This window comes from Mesoplodon mirus (assembly GCF_964341445.2).
Source record: "Mesoplodon mirus genome assembly, chromosome: 3".
Classification (NCBI taxonomy): domain Eukaryota; kingdom Metazoa; phylum Chordata; class Mammalia; order Artiodactyla; family Ziphiidae; genus Mesoplodon; species Mesoplodon mirus.
This window is the reverse complement of record NC_138978.1, coordinates 173,692,746-173,716,492: the sequence shown is the minus strand read 5'-3', so window position 1 is coordinate 173,716,492 and position 23,747 is coordinate 173,692,746. Positions and strand designations below refer to the sequence as shown.

At 39.8% G+C, this 23,747-nt stretch overlaps 2 protein-coding genes across 8 annotated transcripts in view; one reads left to right on the top strand and one right to left on the bottom strand.

Moving 5' to 3' along the window:
• The window catches only part of DCAF6 (DDB1 and CUL4 associated factor 6), a 165,587-nt gene that overhangs the window by 951 nt on the left and 140,889 nt on the right, over nt 1-23,747 (top strand). For all 7 annotated transcript variants that reach the window (XM_082614240.1, XM_082614239.1, XM_082614238.1 and 4 more), the window contains exon 2: nt 21,816-21,877. In XM_082614240.1, coding sequence (XP_082470366.1) covers nt 21,816-21,877 — 62 coding nt within the window. The remainder of the gene's footprint in view (nt 1-21,815; nt 21,878-23,747) is intronic.
• LOC309800939 (SWI/SNF-related matrix-associated actin-dependent regulator of chromatin subfamily D member 1-like) lies at nt 9,296-11,398 on the bottom strand. Its single transcript, XM_082615250.1, is given in 4 exon segments — nt 9,296-10,760; nt 10,762-10,903; nt 10,906-11,274; nt 11,277-11,398. Coding segments are annotated over 4 exon segments (1,581 nt in total). The 5' UTR covers nt 11,398; the 3' UTR covers nt 9,296-9,811.

Sequence of the window (23,747 nt, the reverse complement as noted above, 5' to 3'; positions counted from 1 at the left end):
TTCGACCGCTTTAAGGAGGTGTAGGGTTTCACGTTCCCATTCCCACCCCTGTGAAACACACTTGGCATTTACTGTTACTTAGTTAAGCTTTCTAAAAACAACCTTCGATACTTGGGGGAACGGTAGTCCAGTTTTTTTCGTTTTGCGCAAAGTGGATTTATGAGGATTCTGGGTCACGCCTGAGCTAAAAGTGGACGGATTTAGTAGGGGTCTTTTTTCTTCCTTCCTCTGCAATTTTTTCATTACTCTTCTTTTTTTTTTTTATTTGAAGATAAGACAACATCACTAAAAATTTTTGTTTGCAATTTTGTTACTTTTTGCTAGGTATTTGTTGGTGTCATTTGGTTTTGACTTAAAATCAATAAAAGAAAATGAAATTTCGCTACACCTAACAGTTCTGGTTTGTGAGTTATTTGGGAGAAGTTAGGCATTTTTTCCCCCTTGCTCCTGTTTTTTAGTGTCTCAAGTGACATGAATACATTCTCCTTGTAAAAACTTAATAAGAATGAAGCACAAATCCTTGTGATTTCTCCCATTCCAGTTTCACACACACACTCTTTCAGAGGTAACAGTGTTCTCTGTTTCCTGAATATTCTTCCAGACCTTTTTCTTTGTATTCTTACAAGCACATGTGTACATATAGAAATGCTGTAGGAGTGTGTGTGTGAACTGAATATATGGTGTCATACTGTAAACACTGTTTTGCAACTTGCTTTTTTTTTTTTACGTAACATCTTGGAGATCTTTGCATGGCAGTAAAAATAGATCTATACAGTTTTTTAAACTATTGCGGAGTATTTAACAGTATGAAGGTGTCATCGTCGACTCAACCTTTCTTCTTTTTTTGGACGTTTGCTGTTACTAACAGCAATACAGTGAACCTCCTTGCACATGCTTTTTGTGCATTTGTTCTAGGATAAGTACCTGGAGTGGTGATTAATCATTTTAAAATTTAATATCAATAGAGAGTGCTTTTTTAAACCATTAACCTAAAAGTATTAAAAGTATTTCTTTTAACACTTACTTGCTGAGAAAGAACTTAACTTTAGCTTAATAAAAAAACTTGTGTTCTACACCAATGAATTTATATGTGGTCCTTTATCTCTGTTAGTTGGAGCATTTAAATAAGTAGTACTTACATGTAGGTTTATGTATTAATGTTTTTTGCTGGTTCAGTTACTTCAGCTGTATCTATGATAGAGTCAATTAAAATATAAAACCATACATTTTCTTTTTCCCTTCCTCTTCTAGCTCCATAATGGGAGTGGAGTTCGTGTGTTGGGTGGAGGAGAATTGAAGAGTAAGAGTCCACTGTCTTTGGTAGAAAGTCGAAATTATAGATTTTCAAATATATGTATATTCATGCAGGAAATTCCATATCTTACATAATATTTTAAATGTGGTAGTAATATATACTTTATAATTAGTACATCCTTTAAAAGTGTTTTTTTTTAATATTCAAAAATAGCTTGAAGAGTAATTTCTTAGCCTTAGGAGACTTTTTTTTACACCTTTAGTTTATCCATCTCTTTCACACTCCAGTGCTAATCTTGGCTTAGCAGGAAACAGCAAAATCCACATTGGTATTGCTTGAATTAATGAGATTTTTAAAAAGTGATATTTTTACGTACTCTTATAAAGTCTTCTTTTTAAGAAGTCCAAGTGTTTTAAAAAGTAAATAGATTTTTTTGGGGGGGGACTTCAATATTTAAACATTTTGATTGTTTATCTATAGTACTGTAGGTTAAATATTTTTCTAATTTATCTCCATTATATGTATTTCTAATAATGAATTACTTCTAAATAACAGTAAAATTGGGATAGAAGCAATTGACAGATTTTTCTTGTAACATGTGCATTTCAAATTAACCATAACATGTGCCTTTTCAATAGTAGTATTCATGTTTTACAGGTGATTTTATTTAAATTTGGTTAATTTTCTATTTTCCTCCCATCAAAAAAAATTGCAGTTCACAAAACATCCTTTTATATTGTGAGAATAAAGATAATTTGTCATATGTTATTTAGAAGAAGATGTATATGTTTACTTATAGCCCACAAATTCACAAGATTCACCTGAACCAATGAAGTGTTTTGTCTGGCATGGATTCAGAGGCTAGGCCAGGGATTGTAATCTTTATGAGCCCGATCTAAATTTCAATGGAGAATTTATTTTTTTAAAGAGCAATTGTCAAAGTCCAGAGTCAGAGACACCTGTAGGTCTAAATGTTTCTTAAGATACCGTATACTAGTTATAGAGTAGTGCTTTTGGAACTCAATGATTGTTACAATAATTTATTAGCCATACATATTTCATTACAGTTTTATAGAGATAAACATTACTTATAAAAGAAACTATCATCTGTACATTTCTTCTTTCTCTTCCTATTTCTCTCATTTTAGACAGGCTTGCCTACAATTTGGATTTACACTTTTTAACCTTTCTAAATTAAAAGACAGTAATTGACTAACAAAAAGCAATTTAAGGGAAATTTTCAAGGGAGTTGTTTGCTCTAATGTATTATATGTTTAATACAAAATGTTTAAGTTATGATTAGGCAGTGTTTTGGTCAACTTGGGATGCTGTAACAAAATAGCATAAACTGGGTGGCTTTTGAACAACATAAGTTTATTTTTCAAAGTTTTGGAGGCTGGAAGCCTGAGATAAGGGTGCTCACATGGTCAGGTTCTGAGTCTGGTGAGGGCCTGCTTCCTGGTTCATAGCCATCTTTTCACCATAACCTCACAAGGCAGAAGAAGTGAGCTAATTCTCTGGGATCTTTTTTATAAGGGCACTAATCCAAGCCTAATCACCTCCCAAAGATTCCCACCTCCTAATTAGGATTTCAGCAGAGGAATTGGTCCGGGTGGGGTGATGGGGGGACACGAACATTCAGACTATACCACTAAGCCAGTGACAGCCTTATAGTGGAGATTGAAATCTCTTTTTGTTCAGGCGATTAGGAAGTCTATGTCCTTTGAATGTCGTTAGGGTCAGTATGTACTGAAATGGATAATTTTGCATTTAGATTAGTCTTTAGCGTATCTTGAATACATCTATATTCAGACTTACCAAGTTCTTCATAAAGTGTTGCCGGGTTAAAACATATTTTATGAGGGTCAGAAAATTCTGAGTTTTTCCTCCTTGTTAACTACTGGGGAAAAGTTAGTGAAGTATTTGTATTTTATTTCTTTAGTCTTAAAATTTCAATGAAAGCTAAAAAAGGTCTGATTTTAATAGTTAATAATGACAGTTAAATATGACAAATGTTTGTAATAGAATATGCTGTTAATTCCTGAAGATTAGGCCACTAAATGCATGTTATCAGTCATAACAGCAGCAGACAATTGAATAGCTCTACTGTAGATTTCGTTCCTACTTGGTATAGGATGAAAGTGCTTAAAAGGGATAGGAGCTTCTGGTAGCACAAAATTTATATTTCAGGTATGTTTTATGTCAGTGTTTTTCAAATGTTTTGACCATGATCCACAGTAAAAATACATTTACATGGCAACTTGTGATACACATAACTAAAATAAAAGATTCCCCAAATGACATTTACCCTTACTAGGTGTGGTGCATTCTTTTTTCTGTTCCATATCGTGTTATTAAAAATGTTGGTGTTGACCCAGTAGAATATCCACTAATGAGTGTTGGCTTGAGGTTCACAAAGCTGTTCTAGGTGGTGTGTTTTTTTAATAATTGTAATTGAATGTTACTGATTTCAAAGTTAGGGTGGGTGGGTTTCCCAAGTAGTTGTAGTAGACTAAAAAAAATGTTTTTTGAATAGTGCTGATGGCTAATAAAGAAGATATAAATAACAAAACTTTTAATTTATACTTTGGCAAAAATAACTACGGTAGAACACTTTTAAATCCTCACTTTTTTTTTTTTTTGCCACGCCTCACGGCTTGCTGGTTCCCGATCAGGGATTGAACCCAGGCCCTCCTCGGTAGTGAAAGCCCAGATTCCTAACCACTGAACTGCGAGGGAATTCCCAAATCCTCATTTCTTGAGTAATACTTGCAATGGGATTGCCGAGTTGTATAATAAGTGTGTTTAACTTCGTAAGAAACTTTTTCAAAACAGTTGTACCATACTGCATTCCCATCAGCAGTGTTTGAGAGTTCTAGTTGTTCCACGTTCTCTTCTATACTTGGCATTATGAATCTTCCTAATTTTAGCTTTTCTAGTTGATATGTAGGTATAATATCACTGTTGTTTTAATTTGCATTTGATTTAGTCCTAATGATTAATGATTTTGAGTATATTTTCATGGCTTATTTGCCATTCTTATACTTTGGTTAAATATTCAGATTTACCTTCTTAATATTGTAAAAATTCTTTATATATTCTTGATACAAGTCCTTAATCAGATATGTATTTTGCAGATATTTTCTCCCAGTTTGTGTAAGTCAATTTCTCTACCACATTCCATTGATCTCGGTGTCTGCCTTTATGCCATTACTTCCGGTCTTTATAGTGAGTGTTGAAATCAGCTAGTGTGATATTTTGAACTTGGTTCTTTTTTTCAAAATTACTTTGGCTATTCTGAGTCCTTTTCATTTTTTGAATTTCAGAATCAGTTTGTCAATTTCTATAAAAAGGACTGCTGGGGTTTTGATTGATACTGTGTTGAATCTGTACCTTATTTCAGGGAGAATTGTAGTCTTTACAGTATGGAATCTTCCAATTCATAATGGTGGCTTTTCTCTCCATTTATTTTGTTGTTCCTTCATTTCTTTCAGCAATGTTATAAATTTTTCAGTGTACAGATCTTATATATATATTTGCTATATTTATTCCTATATATTTAATGTTTTTATACTATTTTAGATAGTATCATTTTATAAGTTTATAAGTACTGTCAAATTATTCATTGTGCATATATAGAAATAAAATTTTTTTAAATTGGCTTTATATCGTGCAACTTTACTCAACCTACTCATTAGTTCTTTTTTAAAAAAATTAATTTCTGGCTGCGTTGGGTCTTCGTTGCTGCGTGCGGGCTTTCCTCTAGTTGCAGCGAGCAGGGGCTACTCTTCGTTGTGGTGTGCAGGCTTCTCATTGCAGTGGCTTCTCTTGTTGCAGAGCACGGTCTCTAGGTGCATCGGCTTCAGTAGTTGTGGCTTGTGGGCCCTAGAGTGCAGGCTCAGTAGTTGTGTCGCACGGGCTTTGTTGCTCCAGGGCATGTGGGATCTTCCCGGACTAGGGCTTGAACCTGTGACCCCTGCACTGGCAGGTGGATTCTTAACCACTGTGCCACCAGGGAAGCCCTACTCATTAGTTCTAATAAAATTTTTTTTTTGAAGGCTTTTTTGGATTTTATGTAGTTGATTATGTCACTGCATATTAAGATTCTTCCTGGGAATTCCCTGGCGGTACAGTGATTAGGACTTGGTACTCTCACTGCCCAGAGGGACCAGGTTCAATCCCTGGTTGGGGTACTAAGATCCCACAAGCAGCGTGGTGTGACCAAAAAAAAAAACCCAAAAAAACAAGATTTCTTCCTTTTTTACCTATGTTATCTTTTTCTTCCATTTTCAATTTTTTTGCTTAATTGCATTGACCAGGACTCCAGTAGAATCTTGAAAGGAAGTAGTAAGAGTGGACATTGTTGCCTTATTCCTCATCCTGGAAAGCATTCAGTCTTTAACTATTAAATATGTTGTTGACTGTAGGTTTTTGTAGATGCCCATTGAAGAAATCCCCTTCTACTCTTAAATTGCTGAGAGTGTTTATCATGACTAGCTGTTGAATTTTGTCAGGGTTTATTCTGCATCTGTTGAATTGATTATATGATTTCTGTTTCATAGATTATGTTAACATATTGATAGATTTTTGAATGTTGAACCAACATTCAGTTCCTGGGCCAAATCCTACTTGGTTATGATAAATTGTCCTTTATATATTGCTGGCTTCACTTTTGGTAAGAATTTTGTGTTTTTGTTCTTTAAGGATATTAGCTCACAGTTGTTATATTTTTGCCTGTTTTTCGTATCAGGATAATGGTGGCCTCATAAATGTGTTGGAAGTGTTCCTCTCTTTTTCTGACGAGTTTGTGTAGACTTGAAATTACATTTTCCTTAAATGTTTGATAGATTTCATCATTGAAGCCATCTGAGCTTGGAGTTTTCTTTGTGGGAAGGTTTTGTTTTGTTTGGTACTTTAACTTTTAATTTAGAGATAACTGTAGATGCATGTGCAGTTGTTAGAAATTATACAAAGAGATCTCATATACCCTCAATCAATTTCCTAATGGTAATATCTTATACAACTGTATTAATATATCACAATTAGGAAATTGACATAGATCTATGAATCTTATTCATATTTCCCCAGTTTTACATGCACTTTTGCATGTGTGTGTATTTAGTTCCATGCAATTTTAGCACTGATTTTAATTTTTTTAAAAAAATTTTATTTTATTATTATTTTTTAATACATCTTTATTGGAGTATAATTGCTTCACAATGCTGTGCTAATTTCTGTTGTACAACAGAGTGAATCAGCCATATGCATGCATATATCCCCATATCCCCTCCCTCTTGAGCCTCCCTCCCACCCTCCCTATCCCACCCCTCTAGGTCATTGCAAAGCATGGAGCTGATCTCCCTGTGCTATGCTGCTGCTTCCCACTAGCTATCTGTTTTACATGTGGTAGTGTATATACGTTGATGCTACTCTCACTTCACCCCAGCTTGCCCCTCCCCCGCCATGTCCTCAAGTCCATTCTCTATGCCTATGTCTTTATTTCTGCCCTGCCACTAGGTTCATCAGTACCATTTTTTTTTTCAGATTCCATATGTATGTGTCAGCATATGGTATTTGTTTTTCTCTTACTGACTTCACTCTGTATGACAGACTCTAGGTCTGTCCACCTCACTATAAATAACTCAAATTTTGCTCCTTTTATGGCTGGGTAATATTCGATTGTAAATATGTGCCACATCTTCTTTATCCATTCATCTGTCAATGGACATTTAGGTTGCTTCCATGTCCTGACTATTGTAAATAGAGCTGCAGTGAACATTGTGGTACATGACTCTTTTTGAATTATGGTTTTCTCAGGGTATATGCCAAGTAGTGGGGTTGCTTTCTATTTTTAGTGTTTTAAGGAACCTCCATACTGTTCTGCATAGTGGTGTATCAATTTACATTCCCACCAACAGTGGAGGAGGGTGCCCTTTTCACCACACCCTTTCCAGCATTTATTGTTTCTAGATTTTTTGATAATGGCCGTTCTGACCGGTGTGAGGTGATACCTCATTGTAGTTTTGATTTGCATTTCTCTAATAATTTAAATAAATTAATGTTAATCGATTAAAGTGGTTACCACCATATTTAAGGTACAGAACAGTTTCATCACAATAGTCCTTTGTGATCCCATTTTTGGCCACAGCTACCTCCTTCCCTCCCAACAGCTAACCCCTGGTAACTACTAATCTGTTCTCCCTTTCTATAATTTTGTCATTTCGAGAATGTTACATAAATAACATGTATGTAATGTTATAAATAACAGCATGTAAACTTTTGAGATTGGCTTTTTTCACTCTGCCTAATTCCCTTAAGATTCATCCAGGTTGTGTGTACAATAGTTTATTTCTTTCTATTGTTGATTAGTATTTCATGACATCAATATATAACTAATCGTTCATTTGTTGAAGATATTTGTATAGTTTCCAGTTTTTGATTGTTAAATAGAGAGCTGTTATGAACATCCATATACAGGTTTTTGTATGAACATAGATTTTCATCTCTGGGATAAATGTCCAGGAATTGTAGTTACTGCACTGTATGATAAGCACATTGTTTACTTTTGTAAGAAACTGCCATACCTTTTTCCAGTATGGCTGAACCGTTTTATGTTCCCATCAGCCACGTATGAGTAATCCAGTTTCTCTGCATCATCAGCAGCACTTAGTGTTGCCACTGTTTTTTATTTTAGTAATTCTAATAAGTGTGTAGTGGTAACTCGTGGTTCAAATTTATAATTTCCCTAATGGTTAATTTTGAGCATCTTTTTGTGTGCTTTTGTTTTTTTTTAAACTATCTTTATATTTTCTTATTCTTTTTTTTAATTGAAGTGTTGTATTTAATTGAAGTATTTTAAATTGAAGTATCAATTTTTAATTGAAGTTTTTTTTTTTTTCCCAGAAGATTCTTTTATTAAAACTGGGTGACATCGGTAAGGGGACAGTACAAAAAAAATTTTGGTCCATGAAAAAACATAATAATTCAGTTAATAAAAACAGTTATCTTCAGGGACACTGTGTAGGAGTGCTGAGCTTCCTTCTCATGGTTCCAGCCCCAGGGACAGAGGTTGTCTGTCCAGTGTCACTCTGGGGAGAACCTTTCAAGGGAGGAGTGGGATAATGACAGGAAGGGGAAGACCGGGAGAAAGTTCTGCTGTCCCCAGTGTGGGACAGTCAGGGATACGGGCTGGGGGATGTGCTCGCAGAAGCCTGAGGAGGGGGTGGGGAAGCAGGGGCTCTGTCAGTTCTGCGAGTTTAGAGCCCATGCTGAACGGGATTCCCCCTCTGTGCCCAGCTGTCTCCCACCCTGCTGTGTTGAGTCTGCGAGCCTGGGCTATGCTAACTCAGGGGTGATACAACCTGGAAGAAGAATTTGAGGCTCTCCTGGAAAGATGCAAAACCATCTAAGTTGCAAGGGGCCAAGATCACAAGGTCCTGCTGCTACCTGAGGGGTCCGAAGCTTTGAGGGCAGGGGCTGGGGAGTCACAGTCCTGTGAGGCAGGGAGAGGGAAGAGTCACAGACCCAACTCAGAGCTATTCTCCAGCCCTAGGCGCTTTCACTCCCCAGTGCCCTGGAAGTCACCAGTGGGTGTCAACTGGGCAGACAAGGGACAGGAAGACAGGGATGGCCCAGGGCTTTTACCCGTTTGATTTTAGGCCTGTTTCTCCATGAAAGGATGGGGGAGGCAGGGTGGAATGAATGAATGAGTCACACCTCCAAGCAACAGCAGGAAGGAACAGCCTCCGCTGGCAATGACAGTACCCTAGGTGAGGGCCCTTGGGGCTCTGACAGGGAAAGGCAAGATTCCCCCACTCAAATGCCCTGGGTTAACACAGGTAGGAGGGAATCCTAAAAAGCAGCTACAGGGAGTGTGGTGAGAGGGAGCAATACTAAGAGAACAAACTCCAGTACTGATGTGGACCCCCTACGAGGGAGTTAAGAGAAGCACTGAGACAGCAGGCCAATCCGGAGGGCCGCGGACTGACCTGGGGCTCGGGGTGGAGCCCAAGAACCAGGAGTCCTTTAGTGCTAGAGGGCAACAAGTGAAGGGAGAGCATGCTCCAAACCTGTGGAGGGAAGGGAGGAAACTGGATTCTGTATCAGGAAAGCCAAGATCAACTAGCTTATAGAGTGCCCCCAGGCCTGAGTCTCGAAGAAGGGGCTAAAGCTCTCAACTCCTGGGTCTCTGAAGGGCAGGATCAGTGTAGCTGGTCCCCTTGAAGACCACTTGGCCTTAGGCCCAATCCATTCAATGCACTGATTACCACTACGGGTTCTCTCTCTAATACTATCTAGAGGTCCTGTGCAGACCAGGGGAGGGTACAGGCACATGGGAACTTTGTGGGGCAAAGGGAAGCTGGGGGTAGGAAGGGATGGGGTGGGAGAAGAGGGCAACAGGTATCATGTGAGACCCTCTTCATTCTGGTGTTGTCCTAGAACCAACAGCATCCCCTGGAAGGCCCCAAGCAAGACCAAGGCAGGTGCTATGAGGCAGGCAGCACAGGGCCCAAATAAAGAAATCAGTGCAGCCAAATCAGGGCTGTGGGAGAAGCCCTATGTATTTCGGATTCCCAGGGCTTGCTCTAATTCTTGTCGTCTCTGCTGCACCTTGGAGTAGAAGTATCGGCACACGGCCTCCTGTGCCCAAGGCTGGAAGTAGAACTCAGCTCGGCGCTCTTCCTCTGGGTTACCCACCACATCAGTCATGGTCTTGAGGTCCCGGCACTGGGACTGAAGCCAGTCATTGAAACCCTGAGGGTCTCTGGCAAAGCTCAGCATGAACTCTCGCTGGGTCTTCAGCTGATTGATAGTTTCTATGGTCTCATGGATCTTGTTGTCTAGAGTAGCAATCTCCTGCTGGCTGGCAGTAGACAGCAGAAAAGAATTCATCTGGGTCTTCAAGGTATCATCCACTTGCACATCAATGTCATAACAAGCTGTCTTTTTCTGATCATTCGGGTCAACACTGATGACATGATTAATGATGATGGGCTCTGGTGGCATAAGCAAGGCGTGGAGCCGTTGGGGGATCTCTGAAAACTTCATACGTTGAGACTCAAAGATCTGCTGGAGGTACTTGTCACAGATGACAAACTCCCGCTCATGTGGGTCCTGGAGCTTATGCGTCTTAATATATTGCCACAGTGCTTGAATGATCACTGGACGGGTCTGGGTGTGGATGCCCAGCAGCCGAGCCAGACGAGGGTCTAATTTAAACTGAGGAGGCTGGTAATCCAGCATCAGCAGGACAGTACACCGTACATTCACGTCTCCTGGCCGCTTCACCTGGAAGCCATCTGTCTCCTGGGTAGTGGCGGTCCTGTGCCATTCCACCAGATGGTTATCTGGCCCATACAGGTCTTTGTCCAGTTTGATCACCAAGGGCTTAAAAAAAGAAGAGAACTTCCTCTTTTGTTTGGTGGCATCATATTTGGACAAGGCTGAATCCTCCAGGAGCCGTCCTTCTACCCGAAGCTCCCAGGAAGCCACCGTCCCTTCCCCATCCTCCTACCCGAAGCTCCCAGGAAGCCACCGTCCCTTCCCCATCCTCGGCATCTGACTTAGCCGGATTGAAAGTGTTAGAAATGAAAATTCGCAGCTTCCGTTTTTGCTTGATGGGACGTTTCAAGGCCTCCTGGATATCTAGCGTTTCCTCATGATAGTCTGGTCCAGTTTCCTTTCAAAAGCCAAGAGATCCATATAGGCCTGGGATTCTGGTACCAGTTCACGAATCCTTTGAGGTAGAATTTTGTCAGCCATCTTCTTTATCTTTGCATTGTGGTTCCGATTTTGGACCGCCTGCTGCTGGACCTGCTGGATCTGCTGAGGCGCAGGTCTCTTGCGGGACTGGTCCATCCCTGACTGGGCCAGGCCAGGTCGGACTGAAGGGTTCCCCCCATAGCCAGGGGGTCCCATGGAAGGTCCCTGAGGTGTCATTCGGCTGCCTGGTAGCATACCTGCTCTCGGATAGGCCGCTCCGGGCATCGGGGAGCGGTACAGCCCTTGACCTGGCGCCAGGCCATTCGCACCGGAGGCCCTGGAGTCCCGCCCGGACCCAGGGCAGCCGCCGCGCCCGCCCCTCCTGAGGCTCCGGCGCCGCCGCTCAGAGCCACAGACTGGAAACCCGCCCGGGCCGCCATCTTTCCCTTGAGCCGCTGCTGCAGCTGCACAAAGAACCGGAACCGGAACTCCCCCCGCCCCCCGCGCGCCCCGCGCGCCCCGCGCGCCCGCCCGTCCGCCCGGCCAGCCAGCCGGCACGGGAGGCGCGGGGCAGCGAGACTGTGGGCTAGAGCGGGGGGAGACAAGCGGAAAAGGCGTGTTAATTGAAGTATTTAATTTAGTTCCAGGTGCTCAACACAGTGATTCGATATTTCTGTACACTACAAAATAATCACCATGGTCAGTATAGTTACTATCTGTCACCATACAAAGTTATTACAATATTATTGACTATTTCCTATGCTGTACATTTCATTGATGTGACTCATTTATTTTGTAATTTGAAGTTTGTACCTCTTAATCTCCTTCAACTAGTCCCCCCAACCCCCTCCCTTTAGGCAACCGCCTGTTTGTTCTCTGTATCTATGAGTCTGTTTGTGTTCTGTTACGTTGGTTCATTTGTTTTGTTTGTTCTCTGTATCTATGAGTCTGTTTCTGTTCTGTTACGTTTGCTCATTTGTTTTGTTTTTAAGATTTCACATGTAAGTGAAATCATATGATATTTGTGTTTGTCTCTCTGACTTATTTCACTTAACATAATATCCTCCGGGTCCATCCACGTTGTTGTAAATGGCAAGATTTCATCCTTTTCATGGCTGAGTAGTATTCCATTGCATATATATGCACCACAGCTTTTTTTATCCATTCATCTGTTGATGGACAGTTAGGTTGCTTCCACATCTTGGCTACTGTAAATAATGCTACAATGAACATAGGGGCGCATATATTGTTTCGAATTAATGCTTTTGTTTTCTTCTGGAAATTACCTAGGAGTGGAATCACTGGATAGTACAATAGTTCTCTTTTTAGTTTTTTGAGGAACCTCCATACTGTTTTCCATAGTGACTGTACCAATTTGCATTCCCACCAGCAGTGCATGAGGGTTTCCTTTCCTTCACATCCTCTCCCACACTTGTTATTTGTTTTTTTGATAATAGCCTTTCTGACAGGTGTGAGGTGATAGCTCATTGTGGTTTTGATTTGCATTTCCATGATGTTTAGGGATGTTGAGCATTTTTTCATGTGCGCATTGGCCATCTGTATGTCTTCCTTGCAAAAATGTCTGTTCAGGTCTTCTGCCCATTTTGTAATTGGGTTTTTAATTAATTAATTAATTGGCTGCATCAGGTCTTCGTTGCTCTGTACGGGCTTTCTCTAGTTGAGGTGAGTGGGGGCTACTCTTCATTGAGGCGCATGGGCTTCTCATTGCAGATCATGGGCTTCAGGTGCGTGGGTTTCAGTAGTTGTGGCACACAGGCTCAGTAGTTGTGGCTTGCAGGCTCTAGAGCGCAGGCTCAGTAGTTGTGGTGCACGGACCTAGCTGCTCTGCAGCATGTGGGATCTTCCTGGACCAGGGATTGAACCCATGTCCCCCACACTGGCAGGTGGATTCTTTTTTTTTTTTTTTTTTTTTTTTTTTTGCGGTACACGGGCCTCTCACTGTTGTGGCCTCTCCCACTGCGGAGCACAGGCTCCGGATGCACAGGCTCAGAGGCCATGGCTCACGGGCCCAGCTGCTCCGCGGCATGTGGGATCTTCCTGGACCGGGGCATGAACCCAGTGTCCCCTGCATCGGAAGGCAGACTCTCAACCACTGCGTCACCAGGGAAGCCCGACTTGCTAGTATTTTGTTGAGGATTTTTGCATGTGTGTTCATCAGTGATACTCACCTGTAATTTCCTTTTTTGTGTGATTTTTTTTTTTTTTTTTTGGTATCAGGGTGCTGCTGGCTTTATAGAATGAGTTCAGAAGTCCTTCCTCTTTAGTTTTTTTGAATAGTTTGAGGATAGGTATTAGCTCTTCTTTAAATGGTAGAATTTACCTGTGAGGCTGTCTGGTCCTGGACTTTTGCTTATTCTTAGTTTTTTGGTTATTGACTCAATTTCATTACTGGTAATTGGTCTGTTCAAGTTTTCTATTTTTTCCTGATTCAGTCTTGGGAGATTGTACATTTCTAGGAGTTTGTCGGTTTCTTTTAGGTTGTCCATTTTATTGGTGCATAGTTTTTCATAGTAATTTTTTATGATCCTTTGTATTTCTCCTTTTTCATTTCTGATTTTATTGATCTGGGCCCTCTCTTTGTTTCTTGATGTGTGTAGCTAAAGGTTTATCAATTTGGTCTATCTTTTCAAAGAACCAGCTCTTAATTTCATTGGTCTTTTCTATTGATCTTTTAGTTTTTATTTCACTTATTTTGCTGTTTACTATTTCTTCCCTTTTGCTAACTGTGGGTTTTGTTTGTTATTTTTCTAGTAGCTTTAGGTGTAAAGTTAGGTTGTTTGAGATTTTTCTTGTTTCCTGAGCTAGGCTTGTATTGTTATAAACTTCTCTCTTAGAACTGCTTGTGCTAAGTCCCATAGATTTTGGATCAGTGTGTTTCCATTTTCATTTGTTTCCAGGTATTTTTGGATTTTCTCTTTGATTTCATCAGTGATCCACTGGTTGTTTAGTAGCATGTTGTTTAGCCTCCATGGGTTTTTCTGTGTCTGCAGTTTCTCTCTTTATAGTTGATTTCTAGGCTCACAGTGTTATGGTCAGAAAAGATGTTTGGTATGATTTCAGTCTTAAGAAGATTTATTGAGACTTGCTTTGTGGCCCAGCTTGTGCTCTATCCTTGAGATGTTCCATGTGTACTTGAGAAGAATGTGTATTCTGTTGCTTTTTAATGGAACGTTCTTTCTATATCTATTAAGTTCATCTGATTTGATTTTTTTTTCATTTACTGAGGTAAGATACCCAGAACATTTATCTTAACCATTTTGTAAAATGTTTATTTATTTATTTATTTATTTGGCTGCATCGGGTCTTAGTTGTGGAATGTGGGATCTTTTGTTGTGGCGTGTGGGCTCTAGAGCGTGTGAGCTCTAGAGCACGTGGGCTCAGTAGTTGTGGTACGTGGGGATCTCTAGTTGTGGCACGTGGGCCCCATAGCACGTGGGCTCAGTAGCTGTGGCATGTGAGCTCCCTAGTTGTGGTGCATGGGTCTAGAGAGTGCAGGCTTAGTTGCCTCATGGCATGTGGGATTTTAGTTCCCCAACCAGGGATTGAACCTGCGTCCCCTGTATTGGGAGGCGGATTCTTAACCACTGGAACACTAGGGAAGTCCCTGATATGTTGTTTAAAGTTAGTGTTTCCTTATTGATTTTCTGTCTGGATGATCTATCCATTGATGTAAGTGGAGTGTTAAAGTCCCCTAGTAGTATTATGTTACTGTCAATTTCTTTATGTTTGTTAATATTTGGTTTACGTATTTATGTGCTCCTATGTTAGGTGCAAATATATTTACAATTGTTATATCTTCTTCTTTTTTGGCTGTGCCGTGCAGCTTGTGGGATAAGTACACTCCCCTCAGGTCACCAGAGTTGTATGACCTAGGGGTGCCCCCTGTGTGGGCTGTGTGGGCCCTTTTGTTGTGGTGGGGCTGATTGCTGTGGCACTCTCGTACATGGGGCTGGCTCCCAGCCCACTTGGCTGTGGGGCCCTGCATAGTGCAGAGGCTTCTAGCTGCTTGTGGCTGGGGCCAGGTCCTTGTATGGCTGACTGTGCAGTGCAGGAGTCCTGGGCTGATGCTGGGCAGCTGGCAGGTAAGGCCAGGTCCCAACGCAGCTGGTTGTTGGTGCTCGGAGGGGTCCTGCCATCTTTATATTTTCAGTGGCGTGTATTTTCATATCTCTCACTGTTGTGTCTCACTGTTTTTCACTGTTGTTTTTTGAGACTTATTTATATAGTTTAGGTATTAGTCCTTCGTCAGATATGCAGTTTGCAAATACTTTCTCCCAGTGTGTAGTTTGTCTTTTTCTTCTTTTCATAGAGTCTTTTGCAGAGTAAAGGTTTTTAACTTTGGAGAGGTCCAGTTTATCAGTTTTTTTCTTTTATGGATTATGCTTTTGGTCTGATGTCTAAACACTCTTAACTTAACCCTAGGTCCTGGAGATTACCTCCTATGTTTTTTCCCTGAAGTTTTATAGTCTTATATTTTTACGTTTAAGTCCAGGGTCCATTTTGTGTTAATTTTTATATGAGGTATGTGATTTACCTTGAAGTTCATTTTTGTGCTTATGAATGTCCACTTGCCCTAGCACCATTTGTTTAAAAGTCTGTATTTTCTCCATTGAATTGCTTTTGCACCTTTATTAAAAATCATTTGGGCACATTTATGTGTATCTAATCGGTGTTCTCTATTCTCTTGCATTGATCTGTGTATCTGTCCCTTTGTAAATACCATACTGTTTTGCTTACTGTAGCTATATAGTAAGTTTTTACATCAAGTTGAGTGACGTTTTCTCCCCTCAATAATTCTTTTTCAAAATTGTTTTAGCTCTTCTATGTCTTTTGCCTTTTTATATGAATTTTAGAGTAAGGTTGTCCTTATCTCCAAAATACCTTGCTGGGATTTTGATGGGAATTGCATTGGACTCACATATCAGTTTGGGAAGGACTGACATCTTTACTGTGTTGAGTCTTCTGATCCATAAACACAGTACATCACTCCAGTTATTTAGTTCTTTGGTTTCTTTCATCAGCATTTTATAATTAATCAGGATACACATCTTAAGCATATTTTGTTATATTTATGTCTAAATATTTAATTTTCTTCTGAGCAATTATTAATGTATTTTTTTAAATAAATCTATTTATTTATTTATTTATTTATTTATTTATTTATGGCTGAGTTGGGTCTTTGTTGCTGCGTGCAGGCTTTATCCAGTTGCGGCGAGCGGGGGGTACTCTTCGTTGTGGTGCGCGGGCTTCTCATTGTGGTGGCTTCTCTTGTTGCAGAGCACGGTCTCTAGGCGTGTGGGCTTCAGTAATGTGGCTCGCAGGCTCTAGAGCGCAGGCTGAGCAGTTGTGGCGCATGGGCTTAGTTGCTCCACGGCATATGGGATCTTCCCGGACCAGGGCTCAAACCCATGTCTCCTGCATTGGCAGGCGGATTCTTAACCACTGTGCCACCAGGGAAGCCCAAATGTATTGTGTTTAAGTTCACCTTCTACCCATTCATTGTTAGTATGTAGCAGTGTGATTTTTTTTGTTTGTTGATCTTATATGCTGTGATCTTGTAAAACTTACTTATTAATTCTCAGAGGTTTCTGGGTATATTCCAGGAGATTTTCTCTGTGGAAAATCATGTCATCTTTCAATAGGGACTGTTTTATTTCTTCCTTTCCAAACTATGTGTCTTTTTTTTTTTTTCCTTAACATAATTCCAATGTCTAAAACTTCCAGGACTGTGTTTAGTAATAGTGGTGAGAGTGGACTTCCTTGTATTGTCCTGATTTTAAGTGGGAAGCATTCAGTGTTTCACCATGAAATATGATATATTTTAGGTCTTTTATTGGTGCTTATTACCAGATTGAGGAAGTTTCCCTCTGTTGCTAGTTTGCTGAAAATGTTAATCATGAGAGTTCAGTCAAAGAAGCAGAATTACTAGGAGATATACAAACATACACTCGAAGATGCGTTACTGGTATTTGACTTTGTGTAGTTGTGGGAACTCATTACATTGTCTCTGTAAAGTTGTTTTCTTCATGTCTTTTGCTGGGGCTTGACATCCTCAGGACAGACAGTTGGGAAAGGATGATGGTAAATTGGGGATAGGAAGGACAAGCCTGAACCCATGAAAACATAAGATCTATGCCAGTTCTCACTGCCTTATAGATGTCTTATAGTCTTATAGATGTAGGTGTTTTTTTAGGAGAAACTGATACCTTTGTCATGGACCGAAACACAAATTGGCCTAGTATTCCAAGAACCTAAAAGAGGATCTATGGGTAGGCAGGACGGTTATAGGCCTAGTTGCTCCCCATTCTAATGAGGTGAGCCAGACAAGTAACAATGTATATAAACAATATAAGCATCAATAAAAATCAGTATTGCTGTTGCTTTACTTCCACCCACCAATCTTGTGCAAATATGACTGGTAATTCAAGTAACATGAAACATACAGGGAAAAATTTCTGGGAAACATGGTTCGTTGTGAGTTGACACATTTCAAAGCCATCACACTTAACTGCTGCTTGTTGTTCATTGTAAGGCTCTTGGTAGGGATGGGAGCGGGATTCCTGTCCCTCCCTGAAGTGGACGTGAGGGTTTCCTGCCTCTCCCTTAAAGCTAGTGGACCTTTGCTGAGGCTCTTTTTAGCTAGGCCTTCCCCAGTGGCTTAAGACTTTGCTTCCCATGAGAGAAGGGCCTGAAAAGTGACTGGAGTTTCCTTTCTAAGTCTTACCGGACAGGGACTCTCTCAGGCTTCCTGTTGTTTTCAGTGTTTCTTATGAGTACTTGGGGGAGGCTCATGGAAAAGAGCTGGTGACTGAATGTAGATTCTCTCTGTGCCTAGGATCCTAGAGATTCTAAACTGTGTCTCTAGCCCACATTTGGCCTTTAAACATTCATTTGAGTTTTTACTGTTTTCTTCTTACACATTTTGATTGCAGTCACCTCTTTGTCCTGTTCTTTGTCAAAGGTAAAACAGTTCTGTGTTCTTTCTCTCCTCAGAGTTTGTTACACTTTAATTTTCAGTTCTCCTGGTTATCTGGCAAGATGTCTTGGGAGCCAAAGAAGATTATGTCAAGGAGACAGCATTTACCTATGACAGCTAATGCTATGAGGTTATGAAAAATGTGCCTTGAAAGAGACCATTGAATTTACTGATACCCCACGATTTCTGAGAACAAAACCAATGAATAGGAGGGGGCAAAACAGACAGTTCAGGAAAAGGAAGACCTGACAATGAGCTAGAGATGGCAGCGTTTGTAGTTGACTAGGAAGTTTGGCCTTAAAGAGAAGTTGCTCAAAGGGGCAATAGAGTCAAGTAAAGTGAAAAGTTTTGTTAAAGTGCTGTTCCGTCTCTGTTTCTCAGTATCAGTAGCCTTATTCTTTTCTCTTAACCAGTTGAAGTTACCCCAACTCCTTAATGAAGTCATTTTTTAAAAATCATTTTCTCTCGGGACTTCCCTGGTGGTCCAGTGGTTAGACTCCGCACTCCCAGTGCAGGGGGCACGGATTTGTTCCCTGGTCGGGGAACTAAGATCCCACGTGCTACACGGTGTGGCCTAAAAACAAACAAAAAAATCATTTTCTCTCTTTTCAGACATTATTAACTTAGAACAATCCCACGTGTACATACGGAGAGAACAAATCTTAAGTGTCTATAGTAGGTCAGTCACATCTATGAGTTTTGCATATGCTACTTAATTTATTCCAGACAATAAGCCTGTAAAGTTGATGGTATTATTCCCATCAAATATAAAATTTTTACAAATGTAGAACTAAGGCCCTGAGATGTTAAGTTTTGCCCAGTGTATGTGTAGTATGTTCCAAGTTAGATTTAAGCCTAACATTTCTTGTCCCAAGCATCTCAGTCTAATAACAGAGATAGGTACTTGAATAAATAAGTTATGAAGCTGTTTCATAAGTTACAGAGCCATTAAAAATGAGCAGTATGTCTATATTTATTGCCAGTGTGAAAGATGTACACCTTGTATTATTGAGTGGAAACACGTTGAAGAACAGAATCAGTATTATGAGCCTGTTCATTTATTCACTGATTCAGGAATGTATATTGAGTGCCTCCTTTGTCTTAGGCACTGTTCTAGGCACTTAGGATACTTGAGTGAACAAAAGAGTGTTTTTTTTAATGGAGCTTACAATCTATTAATATAGAATAGAATGTAAAAGAGACAGAATTAAATGAGGCAGCTTGCGCTGCAAGAAAGTCTTGGAGAGAAAGCCTCAGTGATAGGTAAATTCATCCATAACAAATAGGTAATTGTTGGGAGACAGTTCTCCACGTCTCTTTTGTATTTCTGCACATCTTGTGAGCAGAGGCACTGGCTGCTTTGTTCTAGACTCTCTTTTCAGGGAACAGACTTGGGAGATATAATAGCTCCCTGTGGAGCAGAGGGCAGATTTATTTATTGTCCAGAATTATAAAGATAATGTCTTCCTTTGGGACAAAGGTTAGGCAGATTTGCTTGATATAAGATTTGCGTTCCTTCAGTTCAGGGTTCCCCAGCTGTGATTCAAACCCATTGCATGTGCAGTATCCCCCCAGACCCCTCTGCATTGCCCTGTGGGAATTGGGGGACAAGGGGAACCAATGTGAACCTGAAGCTCATTCTCCTTGAGGAGTAAAATCCTTTGCCTCTGACTCAAAAGTCCTGTGTCTTCTGCTAGCATCCATGAAATGGTGGCAGGTAGCTTGTTAGCTTGCAAGTAGGCCAGACTCATCACAGTTCTTGATAATAGGCATGAGTTTATTTTTATTTGAGAGGACTCAGTTTTTTTTTTTTTTAAACTTATCGTTCTTATTTTTATCCTAGCTTTCAGCTCCTATTTCTTGGTGTAGTGCATTTAATTACCAAAAGGGTAGAAGAGGTTTATACTAGGTTGTTCAGAAGCCCATTTTATGGAATGTGGGGCAATACAATTTTTTTTTTAAATTAATTAATTAATTAATTAATTTATGGCTGTGTTGGGTCTTTGTTGCTGCGTGCAGGTTTTTCTCTAGTTGTGGTGAGCGGGGGCTGCTCTTCGTTGTGGTGCGTGGGCTTCTCATTGTGGTGGCTTCTCTTGTTGCAGAGCATGGGCTCTAGGCACGTGGGTTTCAGTAGTTGTGGCATGCGGACTTCAGTAGTTGTGGTTCGCGGGCTCTAGAGTGCAGGCTCAGTAGTTGTGGCGCACGGGCTTAGTTGCTCCGCGGCATGTGGGATCTTCCCGGACCAGGGTTCAAACCCGGGTCCCCTGCATTGGCAGGCAGATTCTTAACCACTGGGCCACCAGGGAAGCCCAATACAATCATTTTGATTCCCTAAGTCACATATAAACATATCATTTAGGAGCTGTCTTGTCTCTGTCGTGTCTCAGTGCATGTTTTTATGTACAAGTTCATATGTAAGAATTCTTGCTCAAATTACTCACTTTGTCTTCTATTCTCTCATGTTGCACTACCATTTTCTCTAGTTGGAAATGGCTAGAGCCATGTTTTCAAGCCCAGATTTTAAAAATTTGGAAAAAAAAATTTAATACTTTTTTCTTAGCATTTTATGAATTTTAATTACTGTCGTGTTGTTAATTTGAATACTTTTTTCCTTAACTCTTAATTTATAACTCAGTAGGATTGCCATACCTGCTGATGGACAAAAGGAAAAGATTAAAAATTTTTTTTTCTGTTTACTAGTTAGCATCTTTTTAAAACTGAAAATCAGATTTGAAAAGTTAATTATATATAGTATAACCTAATTCATGAAAATACTTTGCTGAATTTCTGCAGGTTGTTTCATTCCAATAAGTTTAGGAACCATACCCCACCCGAACACACGCAAAATCTTTAACCCACATGTTCATCCATTATCTAGCCATCTTACCAGTTACAGGCAAGGACAGAGAAAACAGTCTGGCTTCAAGACGATCTTGCTCTTTACGTTGAATGCAAGAAAACATCATAGAGTCCCTTGTGACAGTATATAGAGAGCATAGTCAAATTTAATTTTGAAATCTCATCAGCCTGATTACTTAGCTAATTACTATTCTTTGTCATATATTCGGCTTCCTTTCATTACAGCTTCTGAATAAACATGAAGCTTTTTCATCCATTTTTGGTAAAGATGATTCATTTCTTAAAGAAACATAATTTCCCTTTTTCAAAGGAGGAATTTATTGTATTTTTGAAGTATTATAACGTTTCTGCTATTGATGGATATTTAGGCTGATTTAATTTTTTTGCTCTCACATTTCATCACTGTGAAATGAACTTTTGAGTATTTTAGCATTTCTGAAATTGAGATGTGTTTAAAAATAGGTGGCATCTTCGAAAACACTGTTTGCCACCCTTTTTAAAATTGAAAATCCTATTCCCCACCTCCAGTCTCCTCGTATCCCCTTTCTCTGCTTTATTTTTCCATATAGCGTTTTTACCAAGTCACATATTGTTTATTGTCTTGAATTAAGCTAACTAGAGTCAGGGATCTTTTTCTCTTTTATTTTACCATTGTATCCCTAGCTCCTAGAACACGGACCTGGAATGGAGTAAGTACGCAATATATTTGTTGAATGAATGGATGAATGAAGGGAACATTTAAGTGTTTATTGTGGTTCCAGATACTATGCTAAGCCCTTTCTCTCCTTGCATCACTTAATAACCACATGAGGTAGGTAGGTACTCTAATGAGGAAACTAGGGCTAAGGAGGAGTTAATTTGCCCAGTGTCACTCAGCCTGTAAATGGAGGAATTAAAATTAGAGCTTGACTCTACCTCATGACAGTTCCTAGGCTCTTAACAGTGTTACACTTGTCTAAGCAATAAATTGTATGATTTATTTAGTTCTTTCTTTTTAAACAGGAAGAAGAGAATTTATCCAAAGATTAAAACTTGAAGCAACCCTGAATGTGCATGATGGCTGTGTAAGTAATAGTTAATTCTCAACTATGAAGGACTTTAATACTAAGTGTTCAGATGTTTGAGGAACTGCCCCAGTCCTCCCAAAAGAGATTGGACTAAGTATAAGAAAATGGGAGAATTAAGTTTTACATTAAAACGTAAAAGTATACTTTGAATTTAGGAAAGCATATGGGAGATTTTTTAAAGAATGATGAGTTTTCTAACATTAGCCAAAGGTTTTCATCTCTTTCACTCTATTGGTACTGCTTTTGTGACAGTCACTAGTGATCTTCATGTCTCCAAATCTAGTGGTCACATCTCAGAAACTTTAGACGTTGGTTGAATACATTTTCTTTTTTGAAATATTTATTCTCTTGGATTCTGCTAACACCACACTCTCTTGGTTTTCTTTCTATCTCATTGACTTGTTGCATCTTCTCCGTCTTCTTCCCTGACTCCTCCACTTCTCCACCTTCAAATGTTGGATGTACCAACATTCTATCTTGGTTCCTCCCACCCTGTTTTCTCTTCACTTTTCTAAGTGATTTTGTTTAGTCCCATGGCTGAAAAACAAGACTTCCAACTTTCCACTTCTTCCCAGAACTCCAGATTTATATATATAACTCTCTAGTTAACATTCCCAGTTGCATGTCTAATAGCACCCCAAATTTAACAGGGTCAAAACAAAACTTTTGTAAGGTTTTGTTAGAAAAACTTCGGACATTGGACTTCCCTTGTGGCGCAGTGATTAAGAATCCTCCTGCCAATGCAAGGGACATGGATTCAAGCTGTGGTCTGGGAAGATCCCATATGCCGCAGAGCAACTAAGCCTGTGTGTGACAACTACTGAGCCTGGGCTCTAGACCCCGTGAGCCACAACTACTAAGCTCGTGTGCCACAACTACTGAAGCCCATGTGCCTAGAGCCCGTGCTACGCAACAAGAGAAGCCACCGCAGTGAGAAGCCCACATGCAGCAACGAAGACCAAACGCAGCCAAAAATAAATGAGTGAAAGAATAAATAAATAATTTTATTTATTTATTAATTAAAAAAACTTTAATCATGCTTTTCATATACTCAGGACCTGGATTTAGCAGTTAATCAAGATTTTGGCACATTTTCTTTTTCCATTTCATTTTTTTTCTCCTCTTTGCTGAAGTATTTTAAAGCAGATCTCAGATGTGAAATCATTTCACCTCTGTATGTAAGCTAAAAGTAATGGACAATTTTTTATGTAATCAAAATGGCATTATATAATTTAACAAGATAGTATATTTTTGGTATCATCTAATACACAGTCCATAGTCAAATTTCCCCCATTGTTTAAAAATCTCTCTCTCTCTTTTTTTAAACATTCTTTGGAGTGTAATTGTTTTACAATGTTGTGTTAATTTCTGCTGTACAAAACAGTGAATCAGCTATATGTATACATATATCCCCATATCCCCTCCCTCTTGAGCCTCCCTCCCACCCTCCCTATTGCACCCCTCTAGGTCATCGCAAAGCATTGAGCTGATTTCCCTGTGCTATGCAGCAGCTTCCCACTAGCCATCCATTGCCCATTTGGTAGTGTATATATGTCAATGCTACTCTCTCACTTCGTCCCAGCTTCCCCTTCCCACTCTGTGTCCTCAAGTCTGTTCTCTACGTTTGCATCTTTATTCCTGTCCTCCCACTAGGTTTTAGATTGCTTATATGTGCGTTAGCATATGGTATTTGTTTTTCTCTTTCTGACTTACTTCACTCTGTTTTACAGGCTCTAGGTCCATCCACCTCATTACAAATAACTCAATTTTGTTCCTTTTTATGGCTGAGTAATATTCCATCGTATATAGGTGCCACATCTTCTTTATCCATTCATCTGTCAGTGGACATTTAGGTTGCTTCCATGTC